Source organism: Dermacentor albipictus, chromosome 2 (assembly GCF_038994185.2).
Source record: "Dermacentor albipictus isolate Rhodes 1998 colony chromosome 2, USDA_Dalb.pri_finalv2, whole genome shotgun sequence".
In the NCBI taxonomy this organism is placed as follows: domain Eukaryota; kingdom Metazoa; phylum Arthropoda; class Arachnida; order Ixodida; family Ixodidae; genus Dermacentor; species Dermacentor albipictus.
This window is the reverse complement of record NC_091822.1, coordinates 45,047,437-45,065,620: the sequence shown is the minus strand read 5'-3', so window position 1 is coordinate 45,065,620 and position 18,184 is coordinate 45,047,437. Positions and strand designations below refer to the sequence as shown.

At 47.3% G+C, this 18,184-nt stretch overlaps 1 protein-coding gene across 2 annotated transcripts in view; it reads left to right on the top strand.

The window, feature by feature from the left end:
* LOC135917369 (N-arachidonyl glycine receptor-like) overlaps positions 1 to 18,184 on the top strand; it is a 298,674-nt gene that overhangs the window by 148,400 nt on the left and 132,090 nt on the right. Inside the window, exon 4 of one of the 2 annotated variants that reach the window (XM_070533584.1) lies at positions 2,535 to 3,736. The exons of the other annotated variant lie outside the window; for it this stretch is intronic. Coding sequence (XP_070389685.1) covers positions 2,535 to 2,679 — 145 coding nt within the window. The 3' untranslated portion in view covers positions 2,680 to 3,736. Of the gene's footprint in view, positions 1 to 2,534; positions 3,737 to 18,184 lie in introns of those variants that run through there. 2 annotated transcript variants of the gene reach the window in all.

Here is an 18,184-nt window from a genome sequence, read left to right as displayed (position 1 = left end):
CAGGCGCGCAGCAACCGTCGTAACATATCAGAACGCGACATTAAAATTTGCAGAGAGGACCCTTGGAAGTTTTCCGCTTTTCCAACAAAGGAGGTTGGTTCCTTTTGGTGGTGCACACTGAAGAGAGTCGTCTCGGCCCGGCTTTTTTTCTTTTTCCTTTATAGGCGTTGAGGCATGTCCATTCGAATGACACGAACCACTAACGCTACCGTGGGCACAACATTGCGATTGTCACCGTGACACTTCATGCTAACACCATTTAAAGCGACTCTAGGAGGAAATACTAAGTCAAGTTAGATGAAACGTTTGCCTCCGGTAGTAATAAATTCGTTGGTGGTAACGACAGAAGAAGGTCCGCAAGCGAGAAAATGACGAAGAAACGGAAAGCCCAAGTGATGAAACCTGTGGTGAACTAGAGTATCATGTGACCTTGGCAATTCGGGCGGCTACCGCTGCCGGCAACCAGGGAGCCGGAGACGACGTGTGCACGAGCCAAGGGCAGAAAAGGAGAGCGGCCGCACTGCTGACACCGAGATGGGAGAAGCGGGGGGAGGAGGCAAGTGGGAGGCGTATAGTGTTTTTAGCCAGAGCGAGCCGAGCCAGGTGGTTCGTGGAACACCGCCGGTGCCAATTGACCGAATGGCTGCTGATTTGCAGAAAGCGGCAGAAGGCTACGTGGAGATCAAGACAACTTCGCACTTTTGTCGTGGGTGATTCAAATTAAGGAACGGCAGCGGGTCTTTCAGTGGCACGACTCTACGGAACAGAGTCGTATATTGGCGCAAAAAGAAACGAAGTAAAGCGATGCGATGATGGCCAACTAGACAGGAGATAAGTCGATGTAACTCAACTTAACATTTCCCTCGGATGATCCATTGAGTCGCTCAGTAGCCCAAGGCTTTAGCCGTTGTAACCGCGATATCACCGACGTATCTGTTGTCGGTTATGTGCGGCGATAGCATGCGCACGCCAATCGTCTCTGTTCACTTCCTGACACTACCATTTCATTTCGTGGGCTATCATCCTACCAGGGATATAATTTAAACGAGGGCTTAACGTCTCGTTATAGTGGTTACTCATGCTGTTTCGCTATGGGCACACCGGAGAGGAGGAACCCGGAGCTATTTCCGCAGGACCGACAGTATAGCTGTTCGGCTATGGTGGGAATGATGGACAGTGCGTCTTCATGTCTAAGCTTTGCCTTTATGGCCATGAACTTCTTCGAGGGTTTTTAAAGCAATTAGGCCACTAAGTGCTATCGTTCGACAAGTTGGATGGCGTCGCAATTAATAAGAAATAGTGGCGGCTTACAAATAATTACTGTTGCAGTTCACTCCACTTGACAACGTGTTCGTTTGGATGGCAAGAGAAATACTAGCTGCGTTGCGATGGTTACCGACATAGCGGTTGCAAATGAAGCTTTGCAAAGGTTTCTTGCGACACGATTCGCACTGATTAAAAAGATGCAGCAGAAGACTATACAATGCGTTCTTTTAATGTGAACCTTCATCCTGTTTTCCAGCATGGCGCAATACGTGAATGTTATACCGGCAGTCATGCTTACAAGTGCGCGGCAACGGAAAGCATTCAGCGAACCCAGATCCTCCTCACAGTGCTCGGCGAGCTAGAACACAGCGAGCTAAACATGAAGCCCATATACGGAGCCTGCCTTCGTTCACACGTATCCAGTGTCTCCTGCCACAACAGAGAGCTTGAACCGGCATAAGAACGTGCATGTCGCGGACCTGTAACATTCCGTTTTGTTAAATTTGTTTAAACATCTTCTTGGAACTTTTTTTATATGACACGCTTCTACGTCCACGTGGATGCAAGAGAGCGCATCATGATTCCTGCGCATGATGAAGCTATTCTGAAGTCCTACTGCTACACATGAGGCGAGTTACCCTCGTAGTCGTTGTCGCTGTGATGTTTTAGTGCGGTATCCCAGCTGTGACATGGAAAGCATTATGAGCGCACATGCGGCCCTGCCGTCGATCGGCGTCGGCGCGTCAATTTCGCACGACGCAACTGCCGCAACGTAATTTATCCTGATGCGTGTTAGCCGATGGTTGTAAAGGCCTCAGGCTAAGCAGACGGTTTTAGAGACGCATATGTTATTGCGACTGCCTGTGGTCCTTTATCGTACACCAACGTGCCGCACATGCAAATCTCTATAATTGCGCACCTCCAGCGGAATGTTGCCGCCCCTACCGTCACTCGAACCTGGGCCTTGCGCTCGCCTAGCTTACAAATGATTGCCCTCACTGTGGCATTGCTGACAGAGTACGACTGCACCCTACGCGACGCGTTACTGTCGTGCGCTAGAATCAAACGCGTTCGGAGAGTCTCATATCAGACTTCTGTGCTGCGTCCGCTCGTTGGTTGAGCGCAGAATCGCAAACGTTTCCGGAAAACCTTGAATTCTGGGCAATCACAGACGTCGACTCAGGCTGTCCGGACTGTAATGAGATTTATTGTTCCTTAGCGCACATGCTCTGGCAATGCCCCGCGTTACCTAACGACCCTCTATCCAGCGAAACCGACTGGCAAGACGCACTCCAGAGCCCATCGCTCCAGACACAACTAGAGGCAATTCAGAGGGCCCAAGAAAGGGCGGAACATCACGGTATTCCTGCCCCGACTTGGACGCGGCCAGCGACGTCCGCGGGTCCCCGATAGGGGCCCCCGTTGAAGCTCCTCAGGATCAAATAAAGTTTATTGTCTGTCTTTCGGTCTGGGCAATGACCAAATGGGCCCTCATAATATTGGCGCTGAAGAAGAGTGGGATACTTTTTTCTGTTACATATCTTTTTTTTTTGTTCTTGTTGATGTCGTTGTTTGAAAGTACTTTTACTGCTCGAATTGAACCTATGATGTTTGAGCAATGCGCCGTGTGTAGTCGACTTGCCGAGGAGAGGCTCGCGCCAGTCTCAAAAGCAAGATATATAAGAGCGGCTCAGAGACAAATGGAGAGACATTCGGATTAATTTCCACCACCTCTGGTTCTTCAACTGCCACACAACGCAAGCTACACGAACGTTATCGCATGCTGCAGCTCTCGAAAACGCGGCTACCGCGGACGTCAACATCACCTGCAGGACCTGTCGGTAATCAGAATGCCGCACACACATCCGAAACACTACTGTCTATGTATACCTGCCGCCAACATGGTCACAAATGACTCACTAGTCCGCGCACACGGGTTTCTCAAGTCGAAGCCCATAACAGTGTAGCCACCCTTAATGAAAAACGCAAATCTGGGTGATATCGTATTTGCTAACGGTGAAACAACGCGCACCAAAGACGGACTGCGAGGAAGGACAGATTCAAGCAATTATCTTTTTTTCTAACTGGCAACTCGTGTTTTGTAGGTGTTTGCTGTTTGAGCGCTGAATGGTAGTCGAAAACGAAAGCTTCCCATGTTACGGCATGTTGCGGGACAGCGACGAGCAAAAGTCTTCGGCACTCGACCCTTGTGTTCGTACCTTTGTCCGAGGATCGTTTTACCCTCTCACATTCTGAAATAGTGCCGAGTTCCCCGCCATCTTGTAGCAGCGTGAGCATTCAGAATCATGCACAAACTCTATCATACCCTTCAGGCAGTCTGGGTTGTCGTCGAATTGACTTCGACAGTGCTTGAATCGAATACATAAATAATGCTGCATGGATGCCTATGCAGATGCGTATAAACACAACCACCCACCCACCCACCCACCCACCCACCTCCCCCCCCTCCGCAAACACACACACACACACACACACACACACACACACACGCCTAGAAGCAGGAAAAAATATACGCAAGAGAAGTAACGGGACCTAATCTACGCTTCAGCCGTTTGACCGGCACTCCGCACTCCCACGAAAGCCCCTAAACGTCTGTATATATATATACATGTGTGTGTGTTGTCACGTTGTAGTGACACCGGAGAACACAGTAGCAAAACTGTGCATCACAAAACTCACTTTTTATAGGGCGAACTTGTGCCCACTGAAACAGGCGACACTCGAAGCACGATGGCGGTGATCGCAGAAATCTGCTGTGCTGATCAAGCACGTCACAGCTTGTATACAGGACTCGTCGAAGGTTCCAGCGTAATCACTGGTGGCTGCATGCCTTCCAGAGGGCACTTCACACGTCGTGTCGTGCGTACAATCTGATTACACAAGGCTCGGCGAGAACACACATAACAGGTAGGATCGGCGGTAGCATTCCAGCCGGTTCCAAATAATGCCGGCGCGTCTTACAGTGAGCAATAACATTACCTTAGTGCGATCAAAGTGCAGTCCCTGGAAAAGGAATAAGCATACGTGTTAGTACACACACACACACACACACACACACACACACACACACACACATATATATATATATATATATATATATATATATATATATATATATATATATATATATATATATATATATATATACACACACACGCAGAGCACCCCGGCGTTGACTCAACTACACACACATATCCAGTAACATGGACGCGAAATCAGTGCTGGTGTGTCCTGCTTGGTCAAAGCATCGCTCGCGTAATGCTAACACGTGGGTTCGTATCCCACCTGCAGCCAGCTGGTGTTTCGTCCATTTTCAATTATTTATTTTTTTGTCATTTCACATTAATAATATTTCTCCTTATGCATTCCTCGTTGTCAATATCTGTTGGCTTTATGTGGTTCAGACATACGAGAAAAAAGAAAACGGGCCCCTCGATTCCCATTATGTTTGATCATATATATATATATATATATATATATATATATATATATATATATATATATATATATATATATATATATATATATATTAACGGAAGCTGTCGCTTATCACGCACTGCCTCCTTGCCACTCACACTTATTTGTCTATTTGCTTTGACTACCCAGAATTTATTACTGGACCACGTTTCTTACATGAGAAACTAGTCTCTAATAAATATAACACCTTCTTCAGAATGTAAGAAACACATTAACAATGTCTCTTTATTTTTTTGGATTTCGGATTTGCCTATTTATGTAGTAGTAATAGAATGGGCGCCTAATGTGGGCACTCTTCCCGTATATTGTAACCAAATTTCTTTCAGTTCATTTGCGGCGTGCTCTTCGTAATCCGTTCAATATTATGTGTGAATTAAGTCTTCTCCATCATTCTGCTTTCTATGTGTTCTTCTTCTTTTATTTCGTTTGGCTTTGTTTTCAGTATATTTAATTGCACAGCCCCCCGCATATTTAGCTACATCACGCGAGCGCCCATCAAGCGTCATTTTAGGGCCCCAAAGCGGCGACGATCAGCGAGACCGGCAGAGGTACTCTAAGGCGCACTAAGCACTCTCGTGTGCATGGGTTGTCTAATACGATGTTCCCTTCAGGACGACGCACGCGAATATTACAGTGTTCTCGCTCCGTATAGCTAAAAATGCGGGAGGCTGTAAATTTCTTATCGTTTGTGTTGTACAACCTGTACTGAATTGTAAATGCTACTCATGTTTTACAGTTTTAATGATACATCTGTTTATTCTCGATGTGTTTTACTTTCTGCAAGATCAAGTACACCCAGTAGGAGAGTTTTTGTATATCCTCAATACATTCTTGTTCATTGCTGATATCACTGCATAGGTTTGCGTTTTTTATAGAGACATTAAGGTTGCATGCTGTAGGTGCGAACTGAAACTTAATGTGCGAGTTCACCAAGCTTTCCTCTCTTTATTATACAGCAGCATCACTGCCCGAAATCTCCTGTTTGGTATACAATTGGGTGTCACTGTAACCTGTGCACTGCAAAGGGCCTGCTTTTCTTTTCATAGATGACACTAATGTAAGGAAACACATTGACCGCAACAATAAATTTGCTGAAATCAACTGTTTTGTAATGACGTTTTTATTTACGGAGCATGCTTGAAAATGTTGGTATTGATATTAGCACAAGCAGCAAGTTTAAGTCAGTATATTGCAGTTAACACCACTTATAATACTATGTGCTTTGACTATCTGGAAAAATTAAACGAGAACCTAAAAAACTAAATTATTACGTGCCCAAACCACTCTCTAATTATGAGGCACGCCGTAGTGGGTGACTCCGGAAATTCCAGTCACCTGGGGTTCTTTAACGTGCACCTAAATCTAAGTACACGGGTGTTTTCGCATTTCACTAACATCGAAATGATTGGCCACCATGGCCGGAATTCGATACTGCGGCCTCTTGCTTACCAGCGGATCACCATAGCCACTAAGCAACCATGGTGGGCACAAGAACCTAAAAAGACGTAGGTTCAGTTGAGTACAATTATGATATACTCATAGAGGAACCCTATGCTCAATAAGGCACAAATAGAAACTGCATCAACTCTGACGCGATCACTACACGTCGGTCGTGGAACTTGTCTATGACGAGAAACGAAGCTGATGTAGTGGAAGTGAAATCAAGGTTAGGTTCTAGCGCAAGTTCTCCTTTGCTCGTCAACGTACTTACTGCGGGAAAAAAAGCAATGAGGGAGACATGCGCTAATGCATTATCTGAGAACTTATCTGGTGGAGGCAAGGCCCAAAGAGACATGATAAAGTTTGCAGGATATATTATATATACGAGAAGCCGTAAGCGTGCTTGCGTTGCTTTTGTTTCGTAGTGCAAGACTACGGCTTTCGCCCGCATAGGCGCTGTCGGCTGAACGTGCTAATAAGGGACGGCGCTAATGCGAATTCTTTCGCTGCTGTCTCCGAGCGCAGCGTCTCGCAGGGAGTACCGGACGAGACCGGTACTGGCGAAAGAAAAAAGCCGCTAGCGTGAGCGCATGTGCGCCCAACTCTCAAGAGCGCCTTCTGACAGCAGGAGTGCGAGAGACGGCGTCGGAGAGGCAATACAAACTACGGTATCGATCTCGCGCATGCGAACACGTCGCTGGGACATCCTACGCTGCTTCTTCCTCGTTTTTGCTTTTTTGCCTGGCCTTCTCATTGTCATAGATGCCTGCTGGGATTTTTCACGCCTGCGTGTGAAACGCAAGCTGTGGATGATCGACATCTTGCGCAACTCTATGCAGAGTACGTACTTTTTCTTGGACGAGTTCGGCGGGCATGTTAAAAGTGATGGCGTGCAAAAAATACGAATAATTAAAGTGTGCGCTTATTCACGTCCTTGCGTTTTTTTATGGGAGGTTAATTCTTTGAATTTGGATTGAAAAGCACTTTCAAATAGCTTGAAAGCGCCCGAAGTGCCTTCGTAGCAGCATTACAGTCAACCTGAATACAGGAGAGAAAACTACTTGCAACACGAACAGACTGTACAGGCTGTACCAAGGTCCAAACATCTTAGAAACGTCTTACGAATTGAAAAATTATCAGTAATGCACTACTGTGTCGGAAAAAGCGGCTATGACCCTAACTAAAATGGCAAATGGAAGCATTAAGTGCTATGATTCCTAGAGAAGTGCCCATCTAGTGCCCACAAGCCAGGTAATAAGGGCTCGGTGTACCTCCTTTTCGAGGAAGGCGATGCGTGGTGTTAGCGATTGTGCACGTTACGTAGCGTGGAGAATAAAACCTATTGCGGCGAGTTAAAAAACTGGTCAAAGATTTGTGAGCGGTGCGATCCCATGGCTACACGTTTATTATGGTATACTCGCTGCAGCTGGCGGCGTATAAGCGGTCCAGCGTCGTCATATCTGCATACGTTATTACCACTGAATACAAGGTTGCGCACTGACGTTGCCACAGAATTGGCAGCCTCTTTTCCTGAGGCACCAATGTGTAATCGTATCCACTGAACCATTATTCTTATTCCCTCATTTGGGATTTGATGGACCATTTTCGATAGTTCGAGTAAAAATGGTGAACCGGCGTTGGCGGTGGACTGCCGGCTGAAAGCTCCGCTGGAGTCACTTAGTATTAACAGCATTTCATTATTTACACTTTTGTATAATACACTTCAACGCCATATTATTGCTTAACAGTTCTCAGATGTTGATCATTTTGTATATTCTATTAGAACTCTCTGTGCAGGCAGCACAAGGTCAGTCTAGCAGCCAGTTAGCCATAGCAATGGGCGTACATTATACTTATTCTTATATTACTGATTCAGATGCCTCTAAATAGAGTTATACGCGAGGAATGGGTTTAGTGTATGATGGAACGTTTTTTTTTAATTACAGTCTTGAAATTACCGGCTTCTGAGTTGTCCAAATATTCTGGCAGATCATTCCAGTCCTCCCTTGTTTCACAAGAGAGCGAGATGGCGAAGTGGGACGAACATGTGAATGATGTTGAGCTTTTGCAGTTGAATTAAATTCGGAGGTATTGCATGCCAAAGCCGCGATTCGATTATTAATCATGCCATTGCGGGGGATTCTAGGCTAATTTCGACCACGAGGGGATCCTTAGTGTGCCCCAGATTCGCGGCACACGGGTGTTTGTGCACTTCGCCCGCATCGAAATGCAGCAGCGTCGGCCGGGGTTCGATCTCCCGACCTCGTGCTTAGCAGCCCGACACCATATCCGCTAAGCCTGTATCGTATGGACGGGATCCAAGAATGAAAAGAACGTTTATTCCGGAAACACACAGGGTATATATAGTCGTCGGCATTCACAGGCACGTGTTGCCGTAATCTTCGTGCTGTCAGTTCAGACCGATACGTGCGACGCATGCGTAGTCTGCACGATACATCTTTCTCTGTTTAATAGTTGGATAGAGCCGAGGTACACAATGCACTTGATTGAAATTGTGGTCGTACTGAAGCCGTCTTGGCTGAGGAGTTATCCGCCTAGACCGTCTTGGGATCGGTGTTGTAAGTTGAGTCGGGTTTGCGGGCACTCCAGTTGGCGATGTTACCTGCAGCTCGTCCTCGCTTTCCGGCTCATCGCTGTCGAGGTCATCGTGTCGGAATGGCTCACGCGTTGTAATGAGGTGTCTGCGATTCCGACGAAGTACTTGGTCACCTTCAGTAACAATGCGATAGGACCTAGGCGCAGCCGGTCCCATGACCTGCGCTTTGCGGGTCCATGCTTTATCTCGGATCCTCACCACATCCCCTTTTTGGAGTACTGGTAGGTCCTTCCTCTGTGCGCCAAGTTGTCTATGCTTAGACAAAAAATTTTTAGGTTGCGAGCGGAAGTCTGGAAGCCTGGTTCGTAGTCTCCTGCCTTGCAACAGCTCACCCGGGGAACGACCGTGCTCTAGTGGTGTAGATCGGTAGCTGAGCAGGCCCAGCCAGAAGTCGTCGTGATTTTCTTTTGTTTTTTTCATGATCCGTTTTACTATCTGGACGCCTTTCTCCGCTAGTCCATTGGACTGTGGAAATCCAGGACTAGATGTCACGTGCTTGAAATTGTACCTGGACCGAAAGGTGGCAAACTCGTGAGACGCGAACTGGCGGCCGTTGTCACTGCATACTTCGACTGGGATTCCATATCGCGCAAAAATGCAGCTCAATTTGGCAATGATCGTGCTCGACGTGGTGTCGCCCAGTTTTTCCACTTCCGGGCAGTTTGACTGCGCATCGAACACGCACAAGTACGAGCTTCCCCCATGCTGAAAGATATCAACGCCGACTCTGTACCAAGCGTGGCCTGGCGTTGGTCTGAGCATAAAAGGCTCGCTTGGTTGCCTGTATGCATGCTTTCGGCAGACGGCGCAACTTTTGAACATCGTTTCGATATCTGCATTAATTCCGGGCCAAAACACCAATCGTCGGGCTCGTGCTTTGCATTTGTTTATGCCCAAATGCCCTTCGTGTATACGTTGAAGTATTTCGTTCCTCATCGACTTTGGAACCAGTACTTTGGTTCCTTTTAGCACCACTCCCTCTATTAGTGACAGCTCAGTAGCAAAAGGTTTCATGCAGCCATCAAGATTGTCGCTGCCGCTGATATAGCGCATCACTTTTTGTAACTCCGGGTCACTTGCAGTTGCGGCAACTAAGCGGTCAAGGGTTTTTCTGCTTACCAGGTCCGAGACTGCACCAACTTCGTGAACCTCTATTTCTTCTGTCAAGCCACTCGTGTCCGCTGGGTGGTTGCTGGGCGTCGACCTTGAGAGCATGTCGGCCAGCAGCAGTTGCTTCCCTGGTACAAATTCAAGCACATAGTCGTAGTCGTAGTGACTGATAGCGTCACCGCTATAAGACCGCAGAATGGAACTGCTCGGCTTCAAACTTTGCATCCCTTTGCACTTCCGATAGACCGAGTAAGGCAGCAAGTTAGCTTGGGAGCCTGTCTACTTTCAAGAAGGCATCCTGGCCGGCCACTTTAGCGTTTACGATCCAGTCCGTCGAGCTTCTCACCTTGCAAGTTTTTACATCAAGGATGTCGAAAGTGTTCTGCACGTTGACCATTTCGCTTACTGTAGACCCTTTCTTGCAACACGCTGCAAAATGATTGGTGCCACCACATACAAAACACGTCTTGCCGAACGCGGGACACCTACTACGTTCGTGCGAGCGGTTGCATTTCATGCATTTAAACGGACGCTTCTTTACTGACGCGACCTGTTTTTCCGCCTGAGCCCATGCCTCGTTCTGCTAGCTAGACAGTTCAGCAGCCTTGCAGATTTGTTCTGTCTTGGCTAGCGTCAGGTCTTTTACTTTGAGGAGCTTCTCCCGCAACTTGGGGTTATGTACACCGAATACAACCTGGTCGCGGATCATTGACTCCGTTAATTCAGTGAAGTTGCAGCTTCGGGACAGCTTTCGCAAGTCGCACTGTAAATGCTCAAAGGGCTCCGCTTCGTCCTGGGTTCTTGACCGGAAAATGTACCTCTCATAGACTTCGTTTTGCTGTTCTTCCCAGTACTCCTTAAACTTCCGCACGACCGTCATGTAATCATCCTTGCGTTCCGCCTCAAGAAAGGTGAAGTTGTTAAACACCTCAAGTGCATCGTCGCCAGCAACACTCAGCAGCAGCGCAGCCTTGACAGCTTCTGACCTTGGCTCTTTCGTAGATGCCGTCGCTTGTAGGAACAGTTAGAACTTCTGGATGAACAGGTTCCAATGCCTCGCGATGTTGTCGGATGAGCCGGAAAGTTGCAGATGCTCCGGTGGCTTGACTAGCTCCATTGCTCTGAATGGTTACGTTCATCCAGCGGCACCACTTCTGACACCATGTATCGTACGGACGGGATCCAAGAATGAAAAGAGCGTTTATTCCGGAAACACACAGGGTATATATAGTCGTCGGCATTCACAGGCACGTGTTGCCGTAATCTTCGTGCTGTCAGTCAGTTCAGGCCGATACGTGCGACGCATGCGTAGTCTGCACGATACAAGCCAGCCCAGCGGCTGAAGAGCTTTCTGAATGTTTTCGCCGGGCGAAATGCCTCTGTATATATTGGTAAAACAAATTAGAGCGCAAACAACACACCGGCTTACACGTACCCAGGCTCACACTCACCCTCGAAATAAGTCCAAGAAGACCCGACAGGCGCAGCCGATGACTGCTGTTGTATGGATAGAAAGTACACAAATTTCAGCAAAGTCATGCATCCGCAATTCACATCAAAGCCAGCCATATCCAAATTGTATAGACACAAACGTTGTTATCGCTTTGAATGAACGAAAATAAACTTCTGCTGGAAACATATAAGGACGGTTCACTGGCACATTCGGCTTATTCTTTTCTATGAAAAAGCGTTCTATTGCCTCAATAAGCGTTCTGCTTCTGTTTATGCCAAGAATTTGTTTTTCAAAGAATCATGGCTCAGACTTAGCTCGCATCCGTATGATGCAACTACCGGCACCAAGTGCTCGAGCTCGTCCTATTTCTTTTTCTCAACTTTCTTGCGCATGCACCTGAATCGGTCATTTGCACCTCGTTCGGTCTGCCCCATGTACATTGCTGAGCGATTGAAATGCGATACTCAGGCAGTATGGCGGTCGGTGATTCTGGCGCCACCGGTGAGCGCTGGGTGATCGCTGATGGAGCCCAGTTGCGTCACGATTAATTGAAAGGACTACCGCTTTTCATGTGACACAAAAGTGCATCAGCTCAATGTCCTCAGCGTCCAACGGTGCCTCAAAAAAGTGCTGGCCGCCATGCTGTTTGAGTATCGCATTTCAATCGCTGAGCACTGTACACTTTCCAGCATCACATACAGATCGAGTAAACAAGACCCGTGGAATCCCTTACGAAGGCAGTCTCAATGCTTTTCCTGGTGCCCGTCCTTTCTGCCATTGAAAAAGCGCAGGCATAATGTCCCAAGTTCTCCCTTCGTTGAAAAAAAAAAAATCCAACCAAACTTCGTACTTGCCCACGATCTGCTTTGAATTGTTATAGTGATATTATTGAGAATATTATGTGAGCAGATTATTGGCTCCAGGCTTCCCTTCGTTGATTACGGCATATTCTGATGCACTTCTGCAAAAGCTTAAACGGGAGACACCATGGGAGACAGCTGCAACACAGTCTTCAAGGATTAATCAACAAATGGTGCCTTTGAATTGTTATTGTGATATTACTGAGAATATTATGTGAGGAGATTATTGGCTGGAGGCTTCCTTTCTTCGTTGATTACGGCATATACCAATACACTTCTGCGAAATTTTAAACGGGAGACACCATGGGAGACAGCTGCAACACAGTCTTCAAGTAATAATCCACAAATGGTGCCTCATATCCACAAGAACTCCCACAATATGAAGAAGTTGGCGGGAAGACAAGGAGTGCTGTCGTTTTTTTCTTTCGACGCCGGAAAACTTTAGGAGAATATGTCCGTGCATCTTCAATGACAGAACATACGGGTGCCGGATAATGCATGAGACGCCCTTCGTAAGGTGCTCCCCGGGAGCCGTTTACACTACCTCAGTGTGATGCTAAAAAGTGTAGATCGGGCAGACTGAACGATGTGCAAATGACCGATTTGGAAGCGTGCGGAAAAAATTAACAAAAAAAGAGGACATTGCTCGTGCACTTGGTGGCGCATGTTGAATCCTGAGGTGTGAGCCTCGATTTCGGGAAATGCAATTTCTCGAGAGAAGCGCAAGAAGAACGGCTCGTATGACGTTATGTTGTTGCATGTCTTACCAATATGATACATTTGTGAGCCACGTAAAGAGCACATTCTTATGAACATTACTCATTTTGTTTCCTACTTCCGTCACTTTAGGATTCAGTTCACTTGTGTCATGTTACTCTTTTATTTTTGTTTCCTGTAGTTTTAAATCGCAGATATCTTCTTCGGTGCAGTGAACGTAGTGCCAAGTACCTGGAAACTGCAGGCTCTATTACAGGTTTTTTGGCCATCGGAATTCTCGCTCCTATACACTAACGTGTAGAGGAATCGGTATTGCGATGTTAGCACCGTTGTGTATTTGCTAGCAGTTTTGCTAGCTGTAGTATGTACTAGAATATTTGTGCTGTGTCGCGCTTTCTCTTCCTTTTTTTTCTTTCTTTTCTTTTTGTTTTTGCCGTCATGTACTAAATTTCTATGAGTTACGATGTATGTTAGTTTTCTTATCATTTCCCCCATATGCAAAGCACCCATCGGGGCTTTAGGGTAATTGAATAAAATAAATCCTATTCCATAGAAGCCTATTATACGGAACGGATCGGTGAACCGTCCTAACCTCTGTTTCCTGCTGAAATTTTGTTTTTTTTATTCAAGCGTCTAATAACGAATGTGTCTGCACGATTTGGACACGCGTGGCTTTGATGCTGAGTGCGCATTTGTGACTTTGCCTAAATGTGTGTGTACTTTCGATAAGTAAAACACTTAGTAGTCGGAGCCTGTGTCGACGGGTGGGGTCTTTTTCTGTGTTTGTGTTTAGGCCGTTGCCCTTTTTCCGCTCTTATCTATTTTACATGATGAGTTCCGAACTATCCCAGCAGCACTTCTTTTGGGCTCTGTATATAATTGACCTGAGGTGCAAGATATACTACAGGCGAAGTTGTGAAACTTGAAAGCATTTAGAACCCTGCTTTATGAGCTAATCGCAATTTCCTTGTCACTGTTTAACTGTTTTCGTGGGCCCATGCCAAAAAATAGGGCGGTCTAACACAGGGGCAAGAGAGAGAGAGAAGGGAAGACGGAAAAGGCAGGGAGGTTAACCAGACTGAGTCCAGTTTGCTACCCTACACGTGGGGAGGGGAATGGGGAATGAAAGAGGAAGAGAGAGAACTTAAGTGTACGATGTCTATAGTCGGGCACTCAAGTCTGTTGCCTTCAGGTAGCGAAAAAGCGCTCGAACGGCTTTCTGGGCCAATGAACTGTGAGGCCAGGCTCCCAAGATCTTCGCTTCCGTAAATGACCTGTCATCCAGTCTATTTAAGGCACACTGGAGAGTCTCACGTTGATTATCGAAGCGAGAACAGTGGCACAGAAGGTGACTGATGGTCTCTTCACACTTGCACTTAGCGCACATTGGTGAATCCGCCATTCCAATACGGTAGCTGTGGGAGTTGGTGAATGCTACTCCTGCCTACAGCCGACACAGCAGTGTTGCGTCACGTCCTGGAAGGTTCGCTGGTAATGTAAGTTTCAGTGATGGGTCGAGGCTGTGTAAAACGACACTTAGAATTCTGTGGTGTATGCCAGCAACCTAACGTGATTGCTCAAGCAAGACTGCGAAGCTCCCTTACAGCGTCGACTCTTTATAAAGGTATAAGGAGTGTCGTTGAGCCAGCCTGGGCACGTCGGGCAGCGTCATCGGTGAGGTGATTACGAACGATGCCACAATGTCCCGGCAGCCACCGAAGTATGATATCATGTCCTCTTTCAGATGCGCAATGGCAGGTTTTGTTGATTTGTGAAACCAGCTGTTCATAATTGCCACGTCATAAACTTCGCAAGCTCTGGAGGGCTGCTTTCGAGTCACAAAATATTGCCCATTTGTTGGGCGGTTCTTTTTCAATGTATTCGACAGCAGCGCGAAGAGCGGCGAGTTCAGAACCTGTAGATGTCGTTACGTGTGAAGTCTGGAACATGATGACGACCGATTGAGATGGTAGAACAACGGCGCCCGTAGAATTTTCCGAGACGGAACCATCCGTGCAAACATGAATTCGGTTGGCGTATGAACAATGCAGAAGTTCCAATGTGATCTGCTTGAGAGCAGGCGGTGGTCAGGCTAGCTTTCTTCACTATTCCTGGAACAGCAAGGTACACAGGAGGCTTCTTCAAGCACCACATAGGGGATGGTGTTCTTGTTGCGGGTGAGTGCCTCAAAGACAAAGAGTGCCGGTTAGCCGCAATTCATCTAGAGAACGCTGCCTTGGGTCTTTTCTCAGGCAAGTGAGCGAGATGGTGGTCAGGGACTCTGGATATATGGCGAAAAATGCGCCCGGAGTGTGTCGATATCTATATAGGTCCTTATTGGATTGTCTCTCGCGGTGGCAATTGTTGCCACGGTTGAAGCATGTCGAGGTAGCCCCAGACATGTTCGAAGGGCTTGGCCTTGAATGCTCTGTAGGGCATGGATGTTAGTTTTGTTAGCATTGGACAGCACTGGTGTGCTGTATCGCAAGTATCCTAGGAAGAGCGTCCTGTATAGTTGAAGCATAGATGCCACGGATGTGCCCCAGGTTTTACCGGAAAGAAACCTTAGTATATGGGAGATAGAAGTAAGCCTCTTCTTCAAGTATGAGATGTGGGGGGCTCCATGAAAGGTCTCTGTCTATAATAACGCCGAGGAATCGGTGAGTTTTTGCGTAGGAAATTGGTTGGTGGTCAATAGAAATGGGGTACCAGGTCATGGGCTTGTGGGTAAAGGCGACTAAGGCGCACTTCTCGGTCGAAAATGCTTAGGCCTTGAGCACGCAGGTACGATGATGTTAGGGTCACTGCTTTTTGGAGCCGTGCACGCACCTGGAGACGTGTGACTGCCGAGGCCCATATGCATATGTCGTCAGCATATATTGAAAGGTTTACTGTATGCGGTAGAACGTCGGCAAGGCCAAGGATTGCAAGGTTGAACAAAGTGGGGCTAAGAACCCCACCCTGAGGGACGCCACGGTAAGTGTAATGGTCAGTAGTTCGGCCATCTGCACTATCTTTTGAATAGATAGCTCCGAATCCACCAAAAACATGCGTCCACCAATTCCTTTATTTTCCAGGGCATCAAGGATGGCTTCATGCGTTACATTGTCATAGGCGCTTTTCACGTCGAGGAATAGTGCAACCGATATACGCTTGTGGTGTTTGTCTTGTTGTACAGACGTGACTATGTCGATGACGTTGTCAATAGAGGAACGGCCTCTTCTAAAATCAGCCATGGCATCGGGGTATACGTTGTGGCGCTCAAGATACCATTCTAGGCGGGTGAGAATCGTCCTTTCCATGACCTTCCCAACACAGCTGGACAGCGCAATGGGTCGGTAGGACGCTAGGTCAAGTGGCAACTTTCCGGGCTTCAGGAGTGGTATCAAACGGCTAGACTTCCACCGCTCAGGAACGACGCCATCATTCCATGACTGGTTATAACATTCCAGAAGTCTGATTCGGCCATCTTCACCTAGGTGGCATAAAGCAGCGTAGGTGATGCCGTCTGGTCCTGGCGACGATGAGCTTCTGCATGTGGCCAGAGCAGCGTCTAATTCCTCAAGTGAGAAGGACACATTCAATACTGGGAAGCGTGTCGCAGGAACCTCACCCAGAATTTCGCTACTGATGGTGACCACACTGCCCGCAATCTTCACACATAAGTCTTCGGCTATATCGACCTGTGAGCGGCCTTGATAGAGGGCTAGGGAGGAGAATGGGTGTCGTTGCTGTGGAGACGAGCCAAGGCCGCGCACCGTCCTCCATATGATAGACAGTGGCTTGCGGGGGTTCAAGTGATACGCAGAACGTCTTCCACCGTTGTTCCTCCAGCCTGTCCATATGACGTTGTATTTTCTTCTGTATACGTCGAGCGACTCAAAGGTCATGAATTGACTTCATGCGCCTGTATCGCCTCTCGGCTCTTCTGCGAATCGTTCGAAGTCGCTCAAGTTGCCTGTCAACATCCGTACGTTCTTTAGCGGATTTAAATGTGTACTTAGACGATTCTAGTACACTTGTAATAAGGTTCTCAATGGTGCCGGTAAATCCTTCTCTGCATGCCGCTTCCACCTTTGTCTTATACGTTGACCACCTTATATATACTTGTCGGGAAGTACAAGAGGAGAAGCTTCCAAATCCAGTGATACTTAAGTAGGTGGGAATATGGTCACTACCATGAGTCGCGATGTCAGAGAACCATCGAACATTTTTGACCAAGGTGCCGTGACACCAAGGTCAAGTCTAAGCAACTGCTGTAGTTCGAACCACGCAAGTACGTCGGACTGCCATCGTTCATAATGCTAAGTTCATAGTCGGAAGCAAATTCCACAAGTTTCCGGCCCCTGGAATCTATTCTGGAGCTTCCCCATGCCAAGTGATGAGCATTAAAGTCTCCCGTGATAATCCAGAGTCCAGTAGTCGCCGTCAGGATGTCTCGCAATCGGTCGCCGTCGAACCGACTATATGGGGATATGTAGGCGCCGATAAGGGTGAAGGCCACTTTATTCTTTGTAATGCGGAGACACACGTATTGGTTTCCATTATGAGGCTGCACCGAGTGGGGAATGTAAGTCAGTTCTGTACGGATGTAAACAATTACTTTGCTGGATTGCCCGCACGTCGATGCCATAAAGGCTTCGTATCCAGAGAGTCTTAGCGCTTTGGACACTTTCGGTTCACATATTACCACTACAGGAAATCGGTGCGTGAAAACGTATTGGCGGAAACATGAAATCCGTGATTTAAGTCCTCTGGCATTCCACTGGAAAATCGTCGCGCTACGCACTTCATCACGGTATGAAGGCAGTGGAAGAGCCATTGTGCTTATGCAAGATTTGCAAGCAGTGGGCTCAGGGCATCCAACACTTGCACTGCGCTTCGAGCTGTTGGCGTATTCGAGTTGCCCACAAGCGTGCGAATCGCATTTATCAAAGACTTGAGCATTGTAACAATTCGGCGGTAATGCTCTGTCAGCTCATCTGGGTGAGGGGTGGATCATTGTGGTGGCTTTCCTTGTTGGGGTTTTTCCACAGGGCTTATCCTTGGCAGTGGTGGCCATTCCTCATCCACGGCATTCTTTTGAGATGCTCCGTTATCTATACACGGTTTGGAAACATTCTGCACTGAGGTTGGAGCAGATTCAACAGCAAGAGGCTGTGCGGCACGCGTATTCTTTGTGCGGAGAGCAGAATTCCTTGTTGAGCGTCTGCGACGAGAACG